At 37.2% G+C, this 24,098-nt stretch overlaps 1 protein-coding gene across 1 annotated transcript; it reads right to left on the minus strand.

The window, feature by feature from the left end:
* Positions 1 to 63: 63 nt before the first annotated feature.
* On the minus strand, positions 64 to 20,386 carry LOC139711842 (ADP-ribosylation factor-like protein 2-binding protein). Its single transcript, XM_071623694.1, has 7 exons — positions 20,326 to 20,386; positions 18,615 to 18,666; positions 16,753 to 16,814; positions 9,603 to 9,709; positions 6,893 to 6,978; positions 3,824 to 3,920; positions 64 to 415 (listed from the first exon to the last, which is right to left on the minus strand). The coding sequence occupies exons 1-7, from the start codon at positions 20,348 to 20,350 to the stop codon at positions 221 to 223; spliced, it is 624 nt and encodes a 207-aa protein (XP_071479795.1). The 5' UTR covers positions 20,351 to 20,386; the 3' UTR covers positions 64 to 220.
* Positions 20,387 to 24,098: the final 3,712 nt, after the last annotated feature.

The following is a 24,098-nucleotide window of genomic DNA, read 5'->3' on the forward strand; positions in this document are numbered from 1 at the left end:
TATTGATTTGGCTTAACATTTGCACTATGCTGCCTCATGCATTGTACCAACAACATTGGAAATGGAACGTTTAGCAACACTGCACTTTTCTTAATAGCTTTTTTCTATCTAGAGAGAGAAAATGTGTAATATATGAAAACGAAATATCAAACAGATATTGAATTGCCAGTTGATATTAAACTATGTAGGCCGCCACACTCCCTCACTCTCCCTTGGGTGGTTATTTGGCCGGACCTTGCTCGCTCCGACTGGATGTCGATGATGAAGACGGCGATGAGGAGGAGGAGGAGGAAGTGGGTGGACCTGAGGCGGGTGTCGACGTCGTGGTCGATGCTGTATGTTTTGAGGCACTATCTACACTGAATGGCGTCACGATGATACCGGCTCCTAGATCAATAGAAGTGCCCTCCTTGTCCTGTGGTGTAACAGAATGAGAAATAGTTTGTTCTCGAGATCTTACCAACATGTGCAAACAATCACTAAAAATGGCTGTCTCACTCTGCATTTTCCAAAACTTGAGAGCATTTAGCAAACAACAAACAAATTTCTTACAACTGAATACCTTTTTGGAGGGATAAAATCAGTACACAAGTCCCAATGTTTCAAAATGACTTGATATATACTATATCCCAGGGACAGATCCAGGAATTCCGTAAAGGGAAGGCGTCTTTACAAAATTAAAGAAGGGTTTCGCGCCCGGTGCGTCCCCCTCTGGATCCGTCAACGTATCCTAAAGCTATTAATAAATTAACAATATATTTTTTTTGTAATCATATAAACACACAATTCGTCGGGTGCCCGTGCATTGGCCGCTAACGCAATACAATTTGTATTGCGTTAGCGGCCAATGCACGGGCACCCGACGAATTGTACCTCATTTTTCTATATAAAAGTCACAGCTCATTGAGTTGAATTACCTGTGGGTATAAATATATAGGGTATAAATGTAAAGTTACCTCATGACAATCATGGCTCAGTGATATGTTATGCATTCTGTATGTATGAATATATAAAATGTTATTACTAGCAACTGTGAACTCTGTTGGCTTGGCAGGCCTTTACTTTATCAACAATCAATTAGTACCATTGCACAGAATTACAACATGATCAAGAATAGGAAAGCTAACAAGTATCATACAACTGTAGCTAAATTCAATAACTGAATTCTAAGTGTGCTGAACTTTGGAGCATGCTCAGATAGTCATCTGTGCTGGAAAATTATGTTGAAGGCCATTATAATGAACAAAACCTATAAGAAAGTGTGCCTGAAGCACCTCCAAAGTTCTGAGTAATTGTGACCCTGCTTCAAAATTCCTGAAAAAAAACCCCACCTTGCATGGGTTTATAATCCCTTAATAGGCCTGAAAGTTGATGATATCCAATGTTAGGTATTTTGTCAAGGAGCAACCAATCTCAAGTTTGGAAGAATATATTACTCTGTTTGATAGTTTTGTAGACCTGAAATCCCTTGGTCTGACATTGTTTTCCTTCACTGTCTATGCCCACCCGACACATCAAAGTTTACATGAAAACCTTACAGTACCTCTTCAAAACAGTCAGTAGTAATTAGTATACACTTTAATTTTAATCATGAAGAGAGTGCTTCATAATCAAGTTTCATAATCATTCCATAATCCCTTCGTAGCAGTTACTACAGAGTTTCATTTTTTTTCTTCTTCTTAATGCACCTTACAAGCTGAGTCAGCACAGCTCAACAGAGTGATAACTTTTAAAGCCCTTTTCCGAAAATAAGCAGCACATCGCAAGGTTGGATTAAATGCTATCCCTTCTTTCACTTGGTTAGGTCAATCAATTCGCATGAGCTACTGTGTACACAATTTCACAGATGAAAATCACTTCTTTCAAAAATCTGCCCTTGCGCTAAAAGTTCATATCTGGTGACTTTTTGTTGGCTTTGCGATGCAAGGTCATGATCAGAATGCAGGGACTGGCATTCCTTCATGTTTGAAGAAGAAAAGAAGAGAAAAAAGATAATCATTCAAGTTGTAAGCCACTGCCATTAATATCTAGCACTTTATAAACCACATACAAACAATATGTTTCTGAAATAATAAGTTTAATCTGTGCCGATGACATTCTTTCAAAAGGTCAAACGAAAGGTCAATCAAAGATGGAAAACTGTCGGGACTGAAAAAAAGACAAAATCACATCTCAACATATGATGGTGGTTTCTTGCAGCATGAGATTTTATTCTAAGCTCACACATGATTTGTTGTGAAAAAAAAAATATCAGAATGCATGATATTGAGGCTAAACATGATGCATACAAGTGTGTACAACCAGCCAGTTTCATTTTGTCTGTTTCTTTATGTGTTTGTTCTTGCTGAATAAAGTCAAAGATATGAGATGAAATACAGGATTTAGCAGGAAAGAAAGTTTGCTTCACATCTTCTAGATATCGTAAGGCAGTCCTAAATAAATCTTGCAGGTCATACATTTGCATTTTGGATGGCAGGCATAGGACATTTATATACATGTGTGCAACATGCATGCAACAGAAGATGACACAGCAGCTTTAAAGGATGAGTGTATTTCCTTTAAAAAAAAAATTGTTAACATAAAGGAATGCCTTCTATAAAGGCAAGCATCACAGCTATTGTAAAGGGCATCCACGGCCACGGTCACATGTATGGCAGTGGGAAGAACTAGAGGCCTTCTTCACCGAGTCTGTTTAGCATTGATAACAATCTGTCCTTCGTCATGCCCTACATGTATTTATTCGCCCGAGTTCATGTTCGGGTTGATTCTCGCTCGTATCAGCACGTGCTTCCCTGGCGAGTCCACACTACTCTAGGTCTCTGAGAGACTCAGCATCTACATCAACAAGTGCCTTAGTAACGAGGCTTACGCACAGTCTCTGCAAGATTCCTACAAATTCAACCTGGGTGAAACCAGCGGCAGATCAAGGAATTCCGTACAGAGGGGTGGGGAGCGCAAAGCAAGGGAGCGTAGGGACAGAGCCCAGGCCAGGGGCGGTGCTGCATTTTTGAAAGTGCTTACCACTTCTGAGGTTAATCAGCTGACAAGCAAAAAAAAATCAATAAGATAAAAAATAATAAAAGGTTTAAGTGCACATTTTCTCCTGCCACTTCCAGGTTTCATCAGCTGTGTGTCTCCCTTCCCCTTCCATTCTTTTTCATCTTTGTTAAGATGATCATCTTTCTTCAGATCTACCACTGGTTACTCATGAGAATATTCTGGAAATGAGATACTCTGTGGACGAGCGGCAAAATTTGACTCTCTCGGGGAGACATTTGCATCATTTCCCAATACTCTCATATTAAACATAAATTACATGTACGAAAACATTCTCATCCTTACATAAATTCTAAGGAAGTACCATCCACTGAACTTGGCCTCATGCAAACAATTAATCACATGAAGTTCCCATTTTTCATGGAATCCATTTAGCAAAACAAGCAGGAAATACTAATGATGCACAGCTAGTGCACATTGCTCAATTTCAAAATGCAAAGATAATAAGCCCTCAATCAAGTTCTAATCAACACAGTCAGCTGGCTCTGATTTTTCCCAATCTCTGGCTCTGAGAGCCACCACAAACTTTGAGGAAACAAACAGAGCAATACACATTTAGCTCTTCCGACTGACTTTTTGGCTTTCCGCAAATCTGGGTCACGTAACAGGGCAGAAGGATCTTTGAAGTCACGATTACAGTTGTCTTCAGTTTGACCCCAAAGTGTGCAGTGCACCCAGTCAAGGCTGGGTCTCTTGGTTTTCACACAGATTACATTTTAGACACAAGCAGGGCAAGGGCGGATATGTAAATGATTAAAATACTCACTGCTTTGAAATCCAGCATCAGCTCTTTGAATGCTAGGAAGTCACTGAAAGTGAAGAGGATCTCGAAGATTTCTCCCTCCAGTTTGTCTTTCCTCTTCCTGTGGAGATCAGTGGGAGAAAAAGGACAGTGGAACTAAGTCTGTTGCATTGTCTTGATGGTACAACTGTGGCTTAAAATGCTTCAAATCACAGCCTTATACTATCAATATTCTTGCTCGAGAAGCGACGGGAAAGCTAAAGTACTTGAAGCCGTTTTACATTAAAGTTATGTGTACCATACAGTTGTAGGTGCTTTGCCATCTTTGGTCCTTTTGCTACCTAAATCCCTACGGAACTTCGCTGCAATAACGGCCATCTTATGATCATTAAATTGGTACCCCTGAATTTCACAGCTTATCTTCTATAGGAGAAAGATCAGATGTAACTAAACAACAACAACAACAAATAAATAAAATGTTGATTTGGGAGGGAAACAGAATGCTTATTCTTCTACAGCATGTTGTCAATGTCAGAACAAGTCATGAATTTAGAAATAAAGAGGCTTTTGAAAATTCTGGTACTGAAAACATTTCATGTGAATAACAAAGAGCTTCAAATGGAAGAGTTTTTACAGTACTTTTCCTTACTGAAAAAGTAAAAATGAATACTGTAAAATGAGGAATGTTTGTGTGCATTTTAATTTTGCAAGAGCCAAGATTCGCAAAATTAAAATGCATGCAAAAGTTCTTGTCTACACTATCAATGCACTGAATGTTAGAGGCAACTCGCAAAAAAATTCATGCCATGAAAAAGGCTGTAGGCTCCAATTTGCAAAAATTTTATGCCGCGAAAATATTGTGTTTTACAGCAGAAAAAATGAGAATAAGTAAGATACATTTCGTACAGCAGTAAACAACTGGTACAAGATTACAAGATTGTGGTTTCTGAGACTGAAAGGTTTAAGGGGTGGCTCTCATTTCCCAAACTCTACAAAGTGAAGTCATCTGACATCAGTACAAAGCTTGTCAAAGGTGTTTGTGAAGTCTTTCAGTCACAAGGAAACATAAAAGATTACAATCCATATTTCAGAGACAAGAATATGATCACAATCAGGTAGATCCTTTCATTTAAACACATCCCAATCAATATGCAGCATAGCATTATACAGGCACGTTATCAAAATATCTATGGCACATCAATGTATAGCTATGCTAAAACTGAATGAGAACGCGGGGGGGGGGGGGGGGGGGGGTGGGTTGCCTAAAATGGTAAATGGAAATTATGCTATTTCATTCCATATAAAGTTTATAAAAGATTTAACTGTTGATTTATTAACAAGCAATAATTCATCATCTGGTGCATGCATCATCTACAGGTCAGAGAGAGAGAGAAAAAAAAAAGTTGTGACATATTCAACCCTAAGACTGTATTTGAGATTTATGTCAAAGACATTCAAAGTATCTAAAATTCCTTTAGCACCTATAGATGCTAAAACTTAATGAAAGGTGGGGGAGTTTTGGTTAAAATGGTGACTGTAAATTATGCTTTAACTGTTTCATTCCATCCTAAAGTTATAAAAAGGTTTCAGTGCCACTCTAAAATGGGTAAAAATGCTCCTCTGGTGTAGGTGTGATCTATAGGTCAATAAAGGAAAAACAATGGGACATACAATATTCAACAAAGACTGTCTTTGAAATTTCTCTTAGAGACACTCCATGTATCTAGAATTCCTTTGTACCTGCACTACAAGTGAATGAGAAGGCTGGGGGTGGTTAAAATGACAAATGTGAATAATGCTTTTGCTGTTTCATTCCATCATAAAGGTTATATCAAAAGATTTCATTGCCCATCTAAAGTAAGTAGAAAATACACATCTAGTGTAGGTGTCACCTACAGGTCAGACAAAAAAAAAAAGTGACATTTTCAACCCTAAGAGCATCTTTGAGAATTCTGTCAGAGACACACGGTGTGTCCCAAAACAACATGTGATTCCCGCATCCGAGTGGAGCCGACTTTTAAGGCGTGTCTAAGTCGTGGATTAACAATAGGAGAGCACAGCTTTAGGTTACATTACCCTTTTGTGTATGTTGCCCCTGTTTTTCCCCCGCCTACAATTAGAGCACCCACCAACCCCGGCATGTTGATGACAATCAGCCGCAAGATAGGTGTGAGTAATGTTCGCAAGGCAACGCAGCATGACAGTCACAGACATTGCACATAAAACCACAGAAATCATCAATGCGAATGTGAGCAGGTGACATGACTGATTCTATCTTCTACGTCTAGCCTCGGCGAGCATCTGTGTTAATCAAATAAATGTTCAGCGGTTGAATAACTCAACATTTCAACGAGCAAGAGTCACACGACGAAAACTGGCCAAACAGGAACTGTGTAATGTTCAGATGACCTAATGTCATTTAATACACTTTGTTGATAATACTGTTACTAGCGTGCACAGCACCATCTTTAACACATTAAGCACTGCAATTTATCAACCATTACCAAATCTTGTAAATTATAGTTCACAATTACTTTTTTTTTTTGTTCATGAGAAAAATATTATTTGTTTGTTTGCCTGCTTGTTTTTTGTTTTTGTGGGTTTGGTTTTTTTTTGCATGTGATTTTGTTGTATTCTTGCAAAAACACTTTTTTTTTGTTGCTGATGAAAATTACATTACAAATTTAATTGAATTTACTTTAATTCAAATCAAATGTATCAAGGAGACAGATCACAGCTCTCCTTTTATTTTGTACATAGAAAGATCACAAAAATCACGCCTTTGGTTGATGATTTTAGAAACTATGATTCCTTCTGAAATCATCATTGTTTGCTCATTGCAACACACAGACACACATACACAAACACACACACACACACACACACACACACACACACACACAATGATGATAAATATTGCTAGGGCTAAGAAAAAGCCATGCCATAAAGAAACTGGTGGGGCCAGGGCAGTTATTGTAAACAAATAAACAAACAAACAAACAAAGTGACAGACAGACAGACAAACAAACGGGGGAAGAAAGGACAGGGGACAACTCAGTACTGGATGAGCATTTATATGCAATGACAACTTACGCTAATTGCTTGAGAAATTCATCCATACAAAAGGACGGTATCCTCGCCACAAGCTGTTCCTCGATGTACTTCTCTATAAGGCTAGTCTGTGGAGTGACACACGATGCAAAGACACACGATTAATATCTTCCAGGTATATGAGACATCTTCATGGAAAAATATTAGTTACCCCCTGCTTGTTCACATACTAGTAATACATGAAACAGAATATAGCACCAGACAGTAGATATTTCCTGTATCACATGAGAACAAGCAGGGGGCAAGGATTTTCTTTTAGTGTAATGTTATTGGTAATCTTTTTTAATGAAAATATAGACCCCTAATCCATGCATTTATTTCAGAAACTTAAGCTTACCCATCACTTGTGCTTTCTTGTGTTTCTTTCATAACTGCCACTGTACGGTGCTGCCAGCTAGTAGGTTATTATAACAATTCGAGTTCTTGCAGCTGTCGTGCGTGCAAATTATGAATAACACAAACAATGCAAAAGAGGGAACACTATGACAGCAATGACCTCATTCATTTAATATGGGATATTGATATATTGCATGATTGATTGACCAATCAGATTACAGAATTTCCCATCACTAAAAGATTATATTTTGCCTACCAATTCCCTGCTTTAACTAGATTGGTTAATATGCTCTTGACATACCATATTTGTACCCATTCATATTACCCCTTCTTCCAGTATTTTGCTGTCCCTCTCATATCGCAATGAACAAAACAGACGGCAATGCGGCTTGATTCCATATCCTTCATCAACTCAAACACACATACAAATTGTACATATCAGAAGAATAAACACATGAAGACAGCAGCAACTGACATTTTAAATTGTATCATAACTGCATTAGAAATCTCATGAAGCCCACACAATACATGTGCTCTCATAACATACTGTAAAATTCCTACCAGGAACACTCCTACCATACATGCACAGTTCATCTTTTTTTTTTCCAAGTCTGAAAGCAAATCCAAACAATAATTCCTCAAACACACATCCCTCATCAAATTCTGGTTTAGAGGTGTTTGTTCTCCAATCAAGTTTCCCTACATTTTGAGTGCTCATTTGTTATTTGAAAAGTTTGACCATCAAACATGAAAGAAGAGAAGAAGGAGCCTAGCTTCTAACATGGTGTGTGCATCCTGTAGGTATACTTGCATATCAGGGAACACAGATTTGCTTGTTTCATTAACAGTCCATGGAGTTTGTGACATAGCTGTTGCGCTTGAAAGGAATGCTGTCAGCAGTAAGTGGTTGGCAAAGGACACACATTCCTCTGTCTTCACAGAGGGTATTAAACTCTGAATGAAACCCATTTCAGACAATTATTATTACAAACAGTTTCTTCCGCAAAGTGTGTGAAACCCCTCCCCCTAAACAGGTCTGTGAAAGGAAGTCACACACGCACTCACTGGGGAATTCTGGTCAAAAGGAAACAGAAACAAAGCAGTGTATGATTTTATAATTCAGCAAATGCCTCAAAAGATTGGGAGTCTCTCAAGGTGTCCCCATGCAGTTCAACACTTCCCCCCCCCCCCCCATTACTTAAGAGGTAAGGGAAAGGCCAGGAAGATTCATTCACAAGATTATGACTTATAGCCCCCTGGGATTCGGAATCGGCCGGCGAAATCTGATGATGAAAGATCAGGAGATGGGGTTCTTCTCCGAGCAAAGCTGAAAATGTCTCTGGAACAGACGAGGTTAATGCTTTATCTCCGGTATCATATGTCATATAACGGTACCTGCTATATAACATATATATTTTGTCACTCTCTGCCCTTTATTTGACACCCTCTGTAATCATCACACTGTATTATGTCTTGTCTGCTTTTAAGAAACACCATTTTTGGTTCTCCTTTTATTTTTGTTTCTAGTTCAGCTGACCTGATGCATTCAGTCTGATGTCTGTGTAGCACACATTTCCCACAAAGCAAGTGGATGAAGTACACTGTTGTCAATGGGTTAATGGGAGGGTTTCCCTTTACATGCCATCCAAATTCCACCATATTCTAAAGTTAAGAAGCATTTCTTAAATTGATTTTTTTCATGTTCTTGTATACAGAATACACCATTGATAAACCCTTTTTGTGGCAACACTCATACTGACAGTACACCCATGGGGGCAGGGGGGAACAAAAAACACCTTTGCTGCAAAATAGTTTTAACTTCTTTTCATAAGATTTGTTGACTTTTTGATTATTATTATGATTTCAAATGTGGCCTGATGAAAACACTGCATACAAAATCCGAAATACAGAAAAACCTTGTGTTGACGATCATCATGTTTTTGTAGGAAATTGAACAGTATTGATTCCATGCACTCTAAAACCATTTCACAGTGCTCTAACATACATTTTAAGTACATGTAAAACCAAGAATATTTGCATTCATCTTCATTTCGCAAATTTTTTTTGTGAGAGCCAAGATTCAAAGTTCTTGTCTACAATATATGCACTGAATGCCTGTGACAATTCACAAATTTTTCATGCTATGAAAAAGGCCGTCTGTTCCAATTCATGAAAATTTCATGCTGTGATAATATCTTGCTTTACAGTACTGGTACACAAAGTTTGCCATTAAAATATGTACACTGATCTACAGCACGCCATTGGCAATCATTACATTATTAATTACACATTATGATACTGCTTTAATATCACACTGGTTTACAAGTGCCATATGCAATCTGCATTTAAGACTTACATATTGGTTGAAAATGTCTGTGTATTCCATCTTGTTCTCCTCTACATCCTCAAAAATGTGATAGTGCTTGTTCATGAAACCATTCTGCAGGTCTTGGAAGCCATCCTCTGAAAAGAAAAAAGAAAAACAAACAAACATTACAGATGTCAGGATGAATACTACATGTATATGTCTGTAGTACTGAGATTTGTTTAATAAAAGCATCTGTTATTCTTTGAAAGTCACAGACCCATTTGCAAAACACTGTCTGAGGTCATACAACGTGTAAAATAAACTAAAGAGTAGCCACTGCACTTAAAATGGTAGTATGTATACAAGAAATGGCCACCAAAAGATAAATTTGTTGGCCTGACACCAATTTTTAGTGGCCCAAGGCCACTAGGCCAACATTAATGTGAGTCCTGATAGTGTTGCTAGGGTAAGGGGATTCAGCCTTCAGGTACAATGTGTATATTTGAAGCCATACTTATAAATTACTCGCCAATCTCAAGTATTCAGAATCCTCCAAATCTGCAAGATCAGGAAAAGGAGACTACACAGCGCAACAGGTGTTTCTGCAAAACCACTGATTTGCACCTTTCTTAGCACATCTGCTGTGTGACAATTTTTTTTTTTTTTCATTTCATTTCATTTCATTTCATTTCAGTCTTTATTGTCCATTTCATGGATATTTGTTTTGTTCACATGCTTTTTACAAAACAGACAAATATATAATACACAATAACATTGACAACATTCACAAGACATATCAAACATCATAAAGGCATCTTTTTGCCAACACTATAATACAGAAAAACATTATATATAATCACCAATTCTCAAACATTCAACCTATTTGGGGGGGGGGGCAGCATATTTGACAAGAGCAAGGTTGATACTCCAAATGTGTAAACTGGTGTATGACTTATATGGACTTCAACTGTTCCCTTTCCTTCACACACAACAAGTGTACATATTACTAAATGACCATGAGGTACGGTACTTGAAAATGCACATCAAGCCAAAAAAAATGGATACAATCTCTAGCTCCTATGGGACAGCTCCTGTCTCTTTGGGGCAAATTACTCGTACAAAATAAATACAAAAGTATCAAAACTTTTACTTTTTTCATGCTTAGCCTTTGTACTTAGTAACAAAAAAACAAAACAAAAAAACAATTCTATAAAAAGCATCAACAGGTATTTTCCATGAGAAAATTTAGTTGAGAAAATTTAGTTGTTATGGTATATCAAAGAACAAAAGTTACCAATGAAAGTTACTCATTCATCAAGTATACATATATATAGTACTGTAGCTTGTCATCGTACACTGAACGTGGCCATGGTGTCAACCGCATGGTGCTGCACGTGAAAAACATCACCCACGGAAAATCAACCCCCTATTTCCTTTCAAGTGACAGCAGTCGTTTCGTCTGGGTACCATGGTTACGGAGCGTGTATAATACACACTTGACTTCAAGTCAGGATCATGTGAAAAGCTACCATTAGCACATGGCTGCAGAAAGCCCCCCCCCCCCCCCCCCCCCCCAAAAAAAAAAAAAGAGACTCTTGGCACAAGACCTGCTTTTCAAATTTCACCCACTGAAACTGGAGAAAAAAAAAGAAAGACTGATATCTAGAAACTGACCTACACATACAATGGTATGGCAAGCAAGTGTTTTGCTACTTGGGTATAAAATTTAAGGGATTGAAAAGGCATCATTCCTGGACCACAGACACACTGATATAGATATAGGAAACACAACTTTCAAATGATCAGAATACATTTATTACTTTAAGTAAAGACATTGGCAGTGAGTTCTATGATAATAGGGATATAGATGGTAAATTAACCATTTTACTTTAATTCCCAAAAGTGACTGAACAAATTAAAAAATAAATAAAATAAGCCAATCCACAAGATATAAACACAACTGTAAATAAATGAGCATTGAAGTTTTCATGCAATCAAGCATGTGCAAGAATCCAGAAACAAAGACAAGTATGGAAACACAACAGGTATGTAATTCAATTTTACATCCCTAAAATACCAATGTACAATGTACCATATTTTCTTGAAAGTGTACTATTATACAGATATTGACTTATCAGAGGTGGAATATAACATCTGAGATCCTCGCGGGAAGTTATATTTTTGTCGAGGATTATTATATTTTTCCGAAGCGCGTAGCGCTGAGGAAAAATATAGTATTTCGAGACAAAAATATAACTTCCCAAGGGAAATGAAATGTTATATTCCTACCGAAGGAAAGGAGTCAATATCTGTTATATTATATGACCTCCAGTACAAGAAATAAACTGCTGTATTTAAAGCAACACGACTTCTCCGTTTTCAAACACACAGTCAAATTCATGAACGCGCGTTACAACGCTCGGCACTGTTAGTGGTATGCAATCGAGCCAAACCGAGCCATAACTATGATGGCTTTCGCGTAGGCCTTACAATCGGTAATTCGTTCTTCCGTGGCATATAGCCGTGCAGGAGCATTCCTAGAACAGTCGCTATTTAATCATACGTAGGCCTGTAGCGAGGGCCTATTTATGTAGCGGTAACGTTAGAGCTAGATTTTGTAATGACAGTTGTAAAATTATTTTTAAAAAAATTGTAGAAGACTACCGTAACTGCCACTGTTGGTCTAAAGCAAGCTTGTTGAGGTAAGTGTTTGTGGTGATGTATGAGAATGTGATCTTTCTAACAATGTAGGGCCTAATCTCTTCTGTCTGCAGTCACTGGTACATGAACTGTAGACTACGGACCTGGCCCTGGTCCAGGTCCAGCGCTAGCATAGAACTACCGGTGTCAAAGAAACTTACTCAGTTCAGGCGGTGGTAATACGGAATGGGAAATCCTTTGCCTTCTGGCCCTGTCATGACTGTCTAACATTAACGGGAGTAGTAGGCTCTATAGCTTCCAACACATTCACCAGTTTGTTTCTCTCTCAAGCTGCCATACCAGTTACAACACTGCTAACAGTTTGACAAAAACAAATCTGTTGCAATTTCGCAATTCTCGCTTGTAGCGCGTGTATGCTGTGCATGAAATGTTACTACCGCTAACGCTTTTAATACAGTAGTGTGCTGCTGTGTACTGTGGTCACGGCGATTGCATTCGTGTGTGTGCAAAGCGTCTCTGTGTATGTTGCGCGCATCATAACAATTGGTTTTTGATGACGTCAACCCTCCTGATATAACGCATTTGTTTAACGTTGTCGCTGTTATATTCCATGGTTGTACGTAATTTACGTCATGTTATGAAAATATAACGCTTCTCATCCTTGTGACAATGGTCACGTGACTGCATTTTGACCAATCACACATTGATATCTATATAGGTCATATAATATTAGATACAATCTTTCAGGTATCAGTATACAACTTTTCATTTCTGATCCCCAAAAATAGGCTACTTCTCATCACCTTAATCAAAGTACGCATAATTTGCATTTTTCTCGGTATTAAAGGTGCATGGTCCCGGTGTTTTAGTCAAATGCGTACACGGGCGCACGGCGCAAGTTTCCTATAGAGACCTACGCTATCGACTCCTCTTTAGCGCTTACGCTTTGGCCCACTTCCGCGAGTCCGAAGAAGTCCGATCCACTGTAGTCAGTGGTCCGATCACAGTTCGGCTCATGATTCGGCTGAGGGGTATAACAGCTTTAGCAAACTTCTTTTGTGATGTCATAAAAACAAGCACATATGCACGCACCCTGGCATTACTACAGACTGTGCGATGATGCGCAGAGAAGACAACGAAGGCAACATCACTTACACAAATTGTAGCAACACCTACGCACTTTACTCTTGATGACAGCTCAACTTCGGTAATCTTCGTATCAATGCTAATGGTGATCGGCAGTATCATCAACAGCGCCCTCTACACTACCGGGACTATGCCCCTTTAATGTACCAAATGCAACTTTATCAAGTACAAGCCTATTGCAGTGAACTGTAACATACAGTATCATATATATGTATACAGATAAGGACTGCTTTTCAGAGCATTGTACATCTGGGTCATGTAACATGGAGATGAGATCGTGAGGGGCAATAATATGAACAACGCCCCAAATAAAAGTGGCCAGTGTCTGTTTTACGGGTAGCACATAAGATTTTAAAATGAAATTTCAGTTGGTCAATTGCGATTGCAGTATAATAAATAAGCCAATTCACACACAATTATAATGTTACATATTGTGAACAAATTGACATCTGCACTGCCATAGACATTTGCATTGCAATCACTTCAGACAAGGGGCACTTTTCGCACTATGGAAGCCAAGCATTTCCAGTACATAGTTGTTGTATACATACTGCTACAAACAAAAACAGAGCAGTTTGTAAACTACATGTACGTCAGGGCAGTGTTGATACTATGGGTCTGAAGGACACTGTTGAATTTATGCCCACCATTTTCCACCAACTGTGGGAAATGAGGATTCATCAACTGAAGTATATAATGCACGATATTATGACTACAAGGTAAATGTGTGTACATTTCATGCCAGCAGACAAAAGACATGGGTAATACTATATAGTCTACAACATAAAGGGTACAGGATGCTATTTTTGTGCAAATAATGGCACAATTTGAGATAGGCCATCACCACCACATAAACCACGTATTCAGATAATCGCTACATAACCACACATGCTGATTCATCACTCATCATAATGTCAAAAGCTGATCAGATGAGATTTAAACTGTGTATGATTTATCCATGTAAGACATCCGATGACTTCAGTACCAATCAACATTATACACTGTGAATTCGTGCTCTCCTAGAAGTTTGGCTTACAGTTGTAGATATGTATATCTAAGCCAAACTTCTAGGAGGAGAGCACAAATTCACAGGGCTCCTTATATTTTACAATTTTCTACTTGTCTTAATATTTCTACTCCAGAAACCTCTACAATCATAGCATTTGATGCTATAGAATGTTAACAATACACAAACAATAGACTTGTTTTAACTTTGAAAAATGTCAATAAATCAAGTTGAATTTTTATATATCAATACTGATTGTTATTGTGCATCTATTTTGCATATATCAATACTGACTGTTATTGTGCATCTATTTTGCCTTGGCTTTACATTAGTAACAATGCTGTTTATGGACTTCACTGAAACAAAATGAGTCCACAAGGCACTAGCAAAAATATACACAATGTTTCTATTATACAAACAGTGTATGATTTTGAATAAAACAAAGCATGCTCTCAGAATGTCAGGGTATTTAAAGACTCTGCCTAGTGAACACTCTGCAGACTACTTGTAGGTTTACATTCGGATCACCATCCCACTGTTTATCAGTGACTTTTAAAGGTATTTGAATCCAATTGGACAATTGAGCTGTGCTGCTTCTTGATGTAGAAAGAAATGTTTGACATTCATTCAGATCTATTAAACCCTGAGCTGTTATTTTCCAAAGATTTAATTTCTCTGAATTTTGTGGGGTGCTACTGGCTAACAAACCTCAAAAACACATAATAAATGCAGCCACCTACTCATTTTTAAACCCTGAATTTCAGAAGAAGCATCTTGATACACATTATACATGTACAATATTTGTATTTCACTGAAAACATACTATGGTACACGTGTATGATTCTTGAGATATCGTGTTTCGCCGGGATTTGCTTCTTACTTTGCCTTGTGGTTCACACATGAATCGCATGTGATAGGAAAATGTGCCAATTTTATGTATCGATCACTGACAAATACATACACACTGACTTTTTTTTTCTTTGTTATGCAATCCTGCCACAGTTATTAATGTTTGCAGTACAGTACTGGGCTGCGACATAATTTCTTATTGCTGTTCTACCAGATTTCATGGTGTAAGACAGCGATACATATTTTTCCCTTTTTTTTTTCTTTTTTTAAATCATGTCAGCAAATGTTTCTTCAGACTTTGCATATCATCAGAATTCGGCACAATAATCGATAGTGGTTTTGTTCTCTTCCGGATAGACTTAAGATGAACTTTGACTGGTAATCGGTATGAAAGAAAAAGAACACAAAATTTTTTCACAAAAGTCACTGGATCTGGAAAGTCTATTGTTAACTATGTTGTCAATAGTGAAATGAAAAAAAAAAATGTAAAACCTTTGATTCACAAATATATTAGAATAAAGTTACATTGACATACTCAATACACTATAGTTTTGATACCATTTCTTGATCTGGAAAAGATGATTGTTTTAAAATCTAAAACGCACATAGTGTATAGTTTTAAGAATACTAGGATTCCTTGCATGTTCAGTTGAATCTGCTACACTTCTGAGAGAGAAGATAACAATAATGATTTGGACCCAAAGGTTGTGCTCTGTCAAAGTTAACTCCTGTATCTGCCTAATAGGACCTCAATGGCAAACATCAACACTTTGATTCTTTACATTCACAAGCAATTGGCTGCACAAGTTCTGTGTTTTGGACCCCCTGGGGTCTGGCCTCAATGGGGGCAGCCTGTTTTATTTTATCAACTTTATATCATCTATCAAAAGAATAATTTCTACTAAATTCAATGTTCATGGGATGTATTTACTCTTGATTGCATTATATTGTCTGGAATAACAAGCTCACATATTTGTACATACTAGTTTGCAAATTTTGGAGGTTTTTCTGTGGCATTTTGATGCTACTTCTGCTACAGTACTACTCACTGAATATTAAATGCTAATTTTGTGTCTGATTTACTTTCTTATGCTGAAATGATGTGTCATTCCATTTGATTTTTTTGACTCATAACACACAGCAGCATCTACTTTCTGAAACCTGACCTATACAATGTTTATGGACTTTCCTTTCCTCATCTTACAATAGATTAGTATTTTTTATTAATCTTTTGTTTGAAAAAAATGTCATCATTTGTGATTTGTTTCACATGAAGAGGTACTAATCTAAATACTGTCCATGTTTTATTTTTAGCCTGCATTTAAAAACAGGCTGGTTTATGTCATGGATTGACATTACATGCAGTAAGGCTATAAATGACAGTCAATCATTAAAAAGAATAAATAAATAATTAAATAGAAATAAAAGTAATAGATAAAGGGGGAATCAACAGGGTGCACATCATACAAATCAATTACTAATTACTCTCTGGTACAATAAAAGAAGTGAAGAAAACTGTAAAGCAGTGAAACTCACCCATTATTATATCTTCAATATGTCCTATGACAGAATCAAACTTTCTGTCTGCAAGGTTGGAACTGAAAGAAAAGAAAGACAATAAGAACATTACCCAACATACACTGTATTCCATCATCATGGAAAAGATTGAAAGTAACTGCATGCACCTTATTTTGTAAATTTTCTTTAATTGTGACTTCTGAAAAAAATGTCACAAATACTTGAATTTCTGATCAAGAACGACACAGACAGAATGAAAAATAAAGCATTTTCACTTTTCAGAAGAAAAGTTGATGATTTCCCACCTTGGAAATGATGATATACATACAAGGCATATTTATTGTGTTTAATAGGGGAGGCAATAGTTTTGCAAGTTGTTGATTCTAAAATCATCAGTTGACTCACGAAGTTCATGGAAATATACCATGTATACAGTTAATAATCCTTCCATATATATCTGTCAGTCAATCTGTAGTGAGGCACTTTAAATATAAATCATGCCATTCATTCTTATGGTAGATTTAGATATTCATACAATTTTCATGGGGTAAAATAGTTTATCTCATAAGCCTTGGTTTAGTTGAAAATAACAGGGACTGTCAGACCAGTCTGGTAAAAATGCTTTCTCCAAATTTCCTATGGTATCACTAACAAATATTGACAAAGAGACATACCAAGAAAAAACAAACAAAAACAAAAACAAAATTTAAAAATGGCTGTATGTATGTTGTTGCTTTTTTGTTGTTGTCCATATTTTTAAATGGCATCCAACTAACTTCATCATTTTAGCAAACTGTAAACATAAATCTTGATTCAAACATATTTCCTATAAGTGTCAGTTTGACATGGAAAATTGATCTTGAATTGTTTTCCATCGTTGCTCTAATCTACATTTAGCACTTTCTTCATCAACAACCTCCAGGCAAACTTGAAAGATCTTGCAATCTTACACACTGCATGTCCAGCACATGTTCAAATTACTCCAAATTTCACTTTTATTAATGAATCATCACAGCTTTAAAGGGGATGGCTAGTAACCGATCAGTGGGAATCAGTGGGGATGCTGAGGGATGATTGTTCCAATCCTTGTGGGATTAATTTAAGAGTACATAGATATCTACTGTTGTGTGAAAATTATTTGCTTCAGAACGGTCTCATATTCAAGTAATGTGCAGATTAATGCCTGCACTGACCAGGCACGCTAACCTGGAAACATTAAACTGCACATTACTTGAATATGAGACCATTCTGAAGCAAATAATTTTCACACAACAATAGATATATAATGTACTCTTAAATGAATCCCACAAGGATTGGAACAATCATCCTCCAGCATTCCCACTGATTCCCACTGATCAGTTACTAGCCATCCCCTTTAAGAATTACTGCTTAAACAAAGTGATTATGAGGTTTATATCGAAAAAATTATTTCATGAATTGCAGAAGAACTGCAACTGGCTCAAAGAACTTATGCCTCATGTATATGACATGGTACTGCAGTAACTATGGAACAATAAACAAAGTGGTCCCTCTACTCAAGAAGCTGTATTCTTACAAAAGTTAAAAAGAACTGAAGCTGTGTGAAGATACAATTAATGTTAATTACTTCATACAAGGAAAGTAAACCCAATTGACCACTGACTTGACTGTTCTGAAAATAAGAGATTGAGGAATTGGAAGAGAAAATAATTAAGTCTACAGAATGCCAGCATTCTGTAAATCCTTACTTTACATGCTACAAATAGCCATGGCTGGTCCTTGCTATTGCACACACAAGTAAAAATCCGTCCATGTTCGCTGGTTGTATCATTCATGCTCTGACTTCATAAATTATGCTTGAAAGACAGGCCACTTGGCCAAACCAACACAAGTTAACATACCTGGATCCTGCCAGTTCTTCTTCCTGAAAATCCATGAATTCCTCATGGTCACCTGCCAAATGAACAAACAGACATACAATACATGAAGTATTGTTACAGTACATACATATTACAATCCAAAAATCCCTTGAAAGGTCACAATAAGTCGTTTGCATCTTTTCACATTTACAAGGATCAAAATAGAAAAACACAAAGGGTCTTTAAAGTACAACAACAGCCACCATAAGTGATGATACACCCATGGATATACCCCAAGTGTATATTACGAGAAAGCCTTGAGAAAAACTGGAGATAAACTGTAAACCCATCAAGTATAATGATGAATCTTATGAACCCAGATCATGATCACGCCATTTTGAACAAACAACAAAATCTCAAACTGAATGCAAAGACATTCAAATGAAACATCTGAGTTCACTACCTGGTAGTAGTGGTAAGAATATACCACGGGCTCTCATGGGATTTAATCATTTTTTTGCTTCTAAAAACCTTACTGACTGATGGTTACAAGGGTCTTATTATGTTCGGTACTATGTAGAATCCATTTGTAGAATACCAGTACTCATCTTGTCTAGCTAGTCAATGCTGGGCAATCCAGAGGTCTAGGAGGCACACATTATTTTTACCTTACGATGACACATTGATATTTAAGGTTACAAAAAAGTATTCTGAAACATCTCAGCTTCTCTGTGATGGCCCTGTGAAACACATTTGGCAAACAATGATGAAATATCACCATACATTGCTGGATACCTGCGCAACTGCTGAATGCCTTCACATGGCTCACAAACGTTGCGTGAGCGCCAAGTCCCATTACAAAAGATCATGAAAATAACTGGTGGGCATGCATTGACTACAAACAGGGATCACAATTCTGGCGGTGGCGTTGTTGTCTTCCTCATGTTTTTCTTATTTTTTTTTTCATGGCAACATCCACTTCTAGAAAAGAAAAAGGTGGCCGACATCGGCTCATGAAAGTTCTACTTCTAAGTGAGGACACGTTTTCAAAATCCATGAACATCGTGAAAACAATAAAAATCAAGTTTCTTACATCCCTTGTTCCTTAACTGTGATGTTAAGAACCAAAAATAAAGTTTTGGATGCGGGATGATGTCATTTAGGTGAGAAAACTTTACCTTTATAGGAGATTTTGCTCATATCACCGGTTGATTTTTGTAGATTTGTAGTGTGATAGCGAATGTGCAGCATGCATGTATAGAGTGCGTGTGTTGCTGTGTTCAGCGGTATATTACCAAAAAGATCTAACGTTTTGTTGTACCTGCCATGAGCAGGCGAAAGGCCGCAAATCTGCAAGCTATTAACATTATTGGACCACCACTCGCTCGCACCAGACGTTTAATTTCTGTATGCACTTAGCAATTGTATTAAATTCTATAATCTATAGCCAAAGTTGAATTGTAATAACATCAAAGAGAAGCTGATTGATTTCAGAATATTATCATGAAACCTATGGTATCAATTACAGTCATTTTGAGGTAAAATATGAGTGGTCCCTAGTCTAAAACCCCTGCTTGCTTAATACTTAATGTTGCCAACAAATATTTTAACGTATGGGACCGTATAGTATATTTCGAGTTTGATATCCCAAATTTACTATAAAAAGATACAAACTTGACACTAAAATGTGGGAAAATACCACTTTGAACCAACATCTTAAATTGAAGTCTCCGTCTTCTTTGATAAGACTCACCGTCCCCGAGAAGATTTGTTGCCATTTCAGTGCAAAAGCGTCCCTAGTTCTCAGCCCTTCAGAATTGCGCTTCGCGTCGTTTGGCAAATTCTTTTCAATAAAACTTGAATGTCTCCCTCTCGCGTGTGGTCATGCCAGGGATGAGATTATTGCCATGGCGTGGGACCTCCCCACTGATAATCTAAACGAGTTTGCGGCCGTGTCACGGCAATTTCTAGTACCCTCCGGCTAAATGCTGATTAATGATAAGGTTAGAGTAAAGATTAGGGTTAGGGTTAGGGTTAGAGTTAGGGTTAGAGTTTGGGTTAGGGTTAGGATTAGGTTCAGGATTAGGTTTAGGGTCAGGGGAAAGGGAAGGGTCCGGGGTAAAAGCCCAGGGGGTAACTTGATTGCCCTATAGACCCATCACATTAATAAGTTACGGAGATTAACTTTTGTCCCAGTCTTCCTAAAACTGTACTTTATAGAATCCAACATCATAATATGACAAGGAATATGAGTCACTTCTTTAAATATCTTCTGAGATATACATTTTACATTGCATTCTTTTATTCAGCCAGTTTTTGGGCCTCTAATATCAACTTATACTGTACACTGTAATTCTGTAGCTGTTGTCAATTGACGTTGGACTTGCGAAAGAGTTCGATCGTCTGAAGTAAAGATTACCAGCAGTAGCAATATCCCCTAGTTTCCATTACCAGTGGCTGCAGAATTTGATCATAGGCTTTGTATGATTTTCCTCCCGTTTTTCCTGAAAACGAATCAATGACAATGAAAGTACTCTTACAAGAATAATTTGTAAAATCATTTGCTACAAGGAGTGCCCCATAAAAGCAACACCTGACACATTCATCGAAAGACACCTATGTTTCGAAAATTCGGATTCCGCGAATGCACACTTTACCGTATGAATCATTGTTTTGCATTATATAGAGATGTTATTGAGATGAGCGATTGATACAGTAAAAAACAAATAAAAGCAAGAAATAAACAAACAAAACAAAACATATCTCCCCCCCCCAAAAAAAAAAGCTGAAAAAAACACTCAAACTTCATTGGCTATTCTCTAGTATATCATTGCAACAGATCGCTTTTTATGGAAGCAGACTTAGTCAAGAACAAAACACAGCGGCCTACCGAGAAAGCTATAAATACACCAGCAGTGCATAATGCTACAACTACTTGCTGCACAATTTGAAACTTCCGTTATTCCCAGTGTTTGATTTTTATCTATCATGAAATATGATAGCCAAGACGATACGAGTATTACGTAATGCTGATCACTATGCCGAATTTACAACTGAAAATATGGGCAGGCCTCCTGTGGCAAAAAATGAAGTGGAGTGAAATGAAAATAAGAACAGCTATTGTTTAAAAAATAAGGCAGTGTGCGGTGTGGATTTTCAGTTGATGTTATACTTGTACCATCAGAAAATAAAAGTAGGCTTTTATTATCAGCATCAGCATTAGGGGCCTACACAAGAACTCTTGTAATTATTTTGGTAACATACTTCTAATGGAATGCACGGGAGGGGCTATGGGTTGAATACGTCATAATTATGATTCACTATCATGATACTGTATCCGTTTTTAGTTTTATAGATTTAAATTCCTCCGGTCGTTAAAGACAGCTGGAAGATCCAGACGTCCAAAGAATAGCTGGAGTTAACAAACATTCGAGGCATCATGTCTATACCACCGAGACGTATATCATAATTATGTTCGTCCATTGTGGGTAATTTGTGCTTATGCCTACACCGGCTACAGAAACATGTTGCATGTGACAATAAAAGACCATCTTTATAATAAATCTTAAATCAGGCGTGCTTTCAGATTGCCTTTGAACTCTATAGGAATCAATAGCACTATCAGTGCTTCTCATACACCGTTGACTTGTTATTCCTTGCCCATCCCGTGACGATTCATAGTTGCCATGGCAACCTTCACCTGCCGAGCGTCATACACATTTTTCTCCCATTGTCAATTTCCTTGTCTAAAAATAGAGGATAAAATTGTTTTCAGTGATGCCTGGCCCGCATGCGTGTAATACGTGATGTTTATCTCGGTGACACATTTTCTCCCGCGACAATATTGCACCAGTCTTCTTCTTTTCTCCAACGGCTTAGAACTATTGTTGTGAGAGGATTTTAGTTTTGGTTCGTGATGTGAGGATTAGGATTAAGGTTGGGGTCATGTTTGTGGGTAGAATTATGCTTGGCTTAGAGTGCAGATATTTCATGGGAGCAAATTGTCGCAGGAATGTTACGGAAACGTGCATATCAGAATGGAATTAAGGCCCCTGCTGTATTTCACGAACAACGTGACGTTAAGTGAGCTATATAATATAGTCAATGTGTGATAGGCTGGTTAAACGAAATCGTTACAGCAGCCACCATAAGTATCTTAATTCCTCTATACTTTTGATACCGAGTCAAAGCGACGATAATAATATTATATACTTTCGTCGTATGCAGCAAGGTATATAATGTCGATAATTAAACATGACTCAAACTTTTCATGTTGAAATCAATTGACTCTGTATTTGACTTGATGCCGCATTAATAATCATTTCATTTCTTCTTTATCCACGTCATAAACAAGTGCAATGTACATGGTCAAACATCTCAAAAGTTCGGAATACTTGAAAAAGCAAGACGTGTACAATATAATCAAGCAAACCAGACAAAAGCACGGATATGGATTGTATAAAAAACACACAGAGTATAATCTGAGGTAACCTGGCAATACTGCGAGGTCAATAAAGGGGGAAATAGGACAATTTTATTACCCTCCAATGACAATTAATTAACTCCCCTGCCCAAGGACAATATTAATTAACTCCCCTACTAAATGCCGGTAAGTGATAGGTTTAGAGTTTGTTTTTGTTTGTTTTTTATTGTTCCATATTCCACATTTCAACAAATACATAAAACATAAACATCACAATACAAAAGCCTGGATGAATATATTGTCAAGTACAGCTTATAAGACAATAAAACATGTGAAATAATTATGAGGAATCTACATAGAAGCATTGCTTGTAGGGTGTAGATTCCCAGATGCGGATGTGAGATTATTTCTTACTTGGTTATGTAATTAAAGGAATGACATTTTGTGAATTGGAGAAATATAAATGCCAAAAAGTAAAAAGAAAAAGAAAAAAACAAAGAAAACAATGTCCGCGGCACAGACTTCTTGAGAGTTTGGCAATAGCAGAGATGTACCAAATGTGTACAAAGGAAGTTCAGGAGATAATACAGAAATCACGAGCAAGGCACATAATCGATAATGTCAGTAATGTGAAGTATGAACAGAGAATGTCGAGGAGGATTGAAGAATAGCTATAGATATGAATTCAGAAAAACTAGTTTAAGTTTATGCTTAAATGAATAAAAAGACTGAGATTGGATTATTTCTCTATCCAACTCATTCCAAAATTTAGGTCCTGTAGTGGTTATTGTTTTTAAAGCAGATAAGGTTCGTACAGGAGAAAGATGAAAAGAATCTTTTTTGTCTAGTAGGGTAAGAATGAACTTCAGTATTTTTGACAAACATCGAAGAAAACACATCAGGGAGACCACCTGAGTTTAATTGATACATAAATGACCCGATATTAAAATGATATAAATCCTGGATCTTAATGTTCTACTGGAAAAGAATAAGACATTAGTGTGTTCGAAAAATGTGGCGAAGTTAATTATCCGTATAGCTCTTTTCTGTATCAATAATAAAGAATTAAGTCTAGTTGTACAGCAGTTTCCCCATGCCAGGAT

Source organism: Diadema antillarum, unplaced genomic scaffold (assembly GCF_040938485.1).
Source record: "Diadema antillarum isolate AM-2024a unplaced genomic scaffold, OU_Dant_1.0 seq00001711_RagTag, whole genome shotgun sequence".
NCBI lineage: Eukaryota > Metazoa > Echinodermata > Echinoidea > Diadematoida > Diadematidae > Diadema > Diadema antillarum.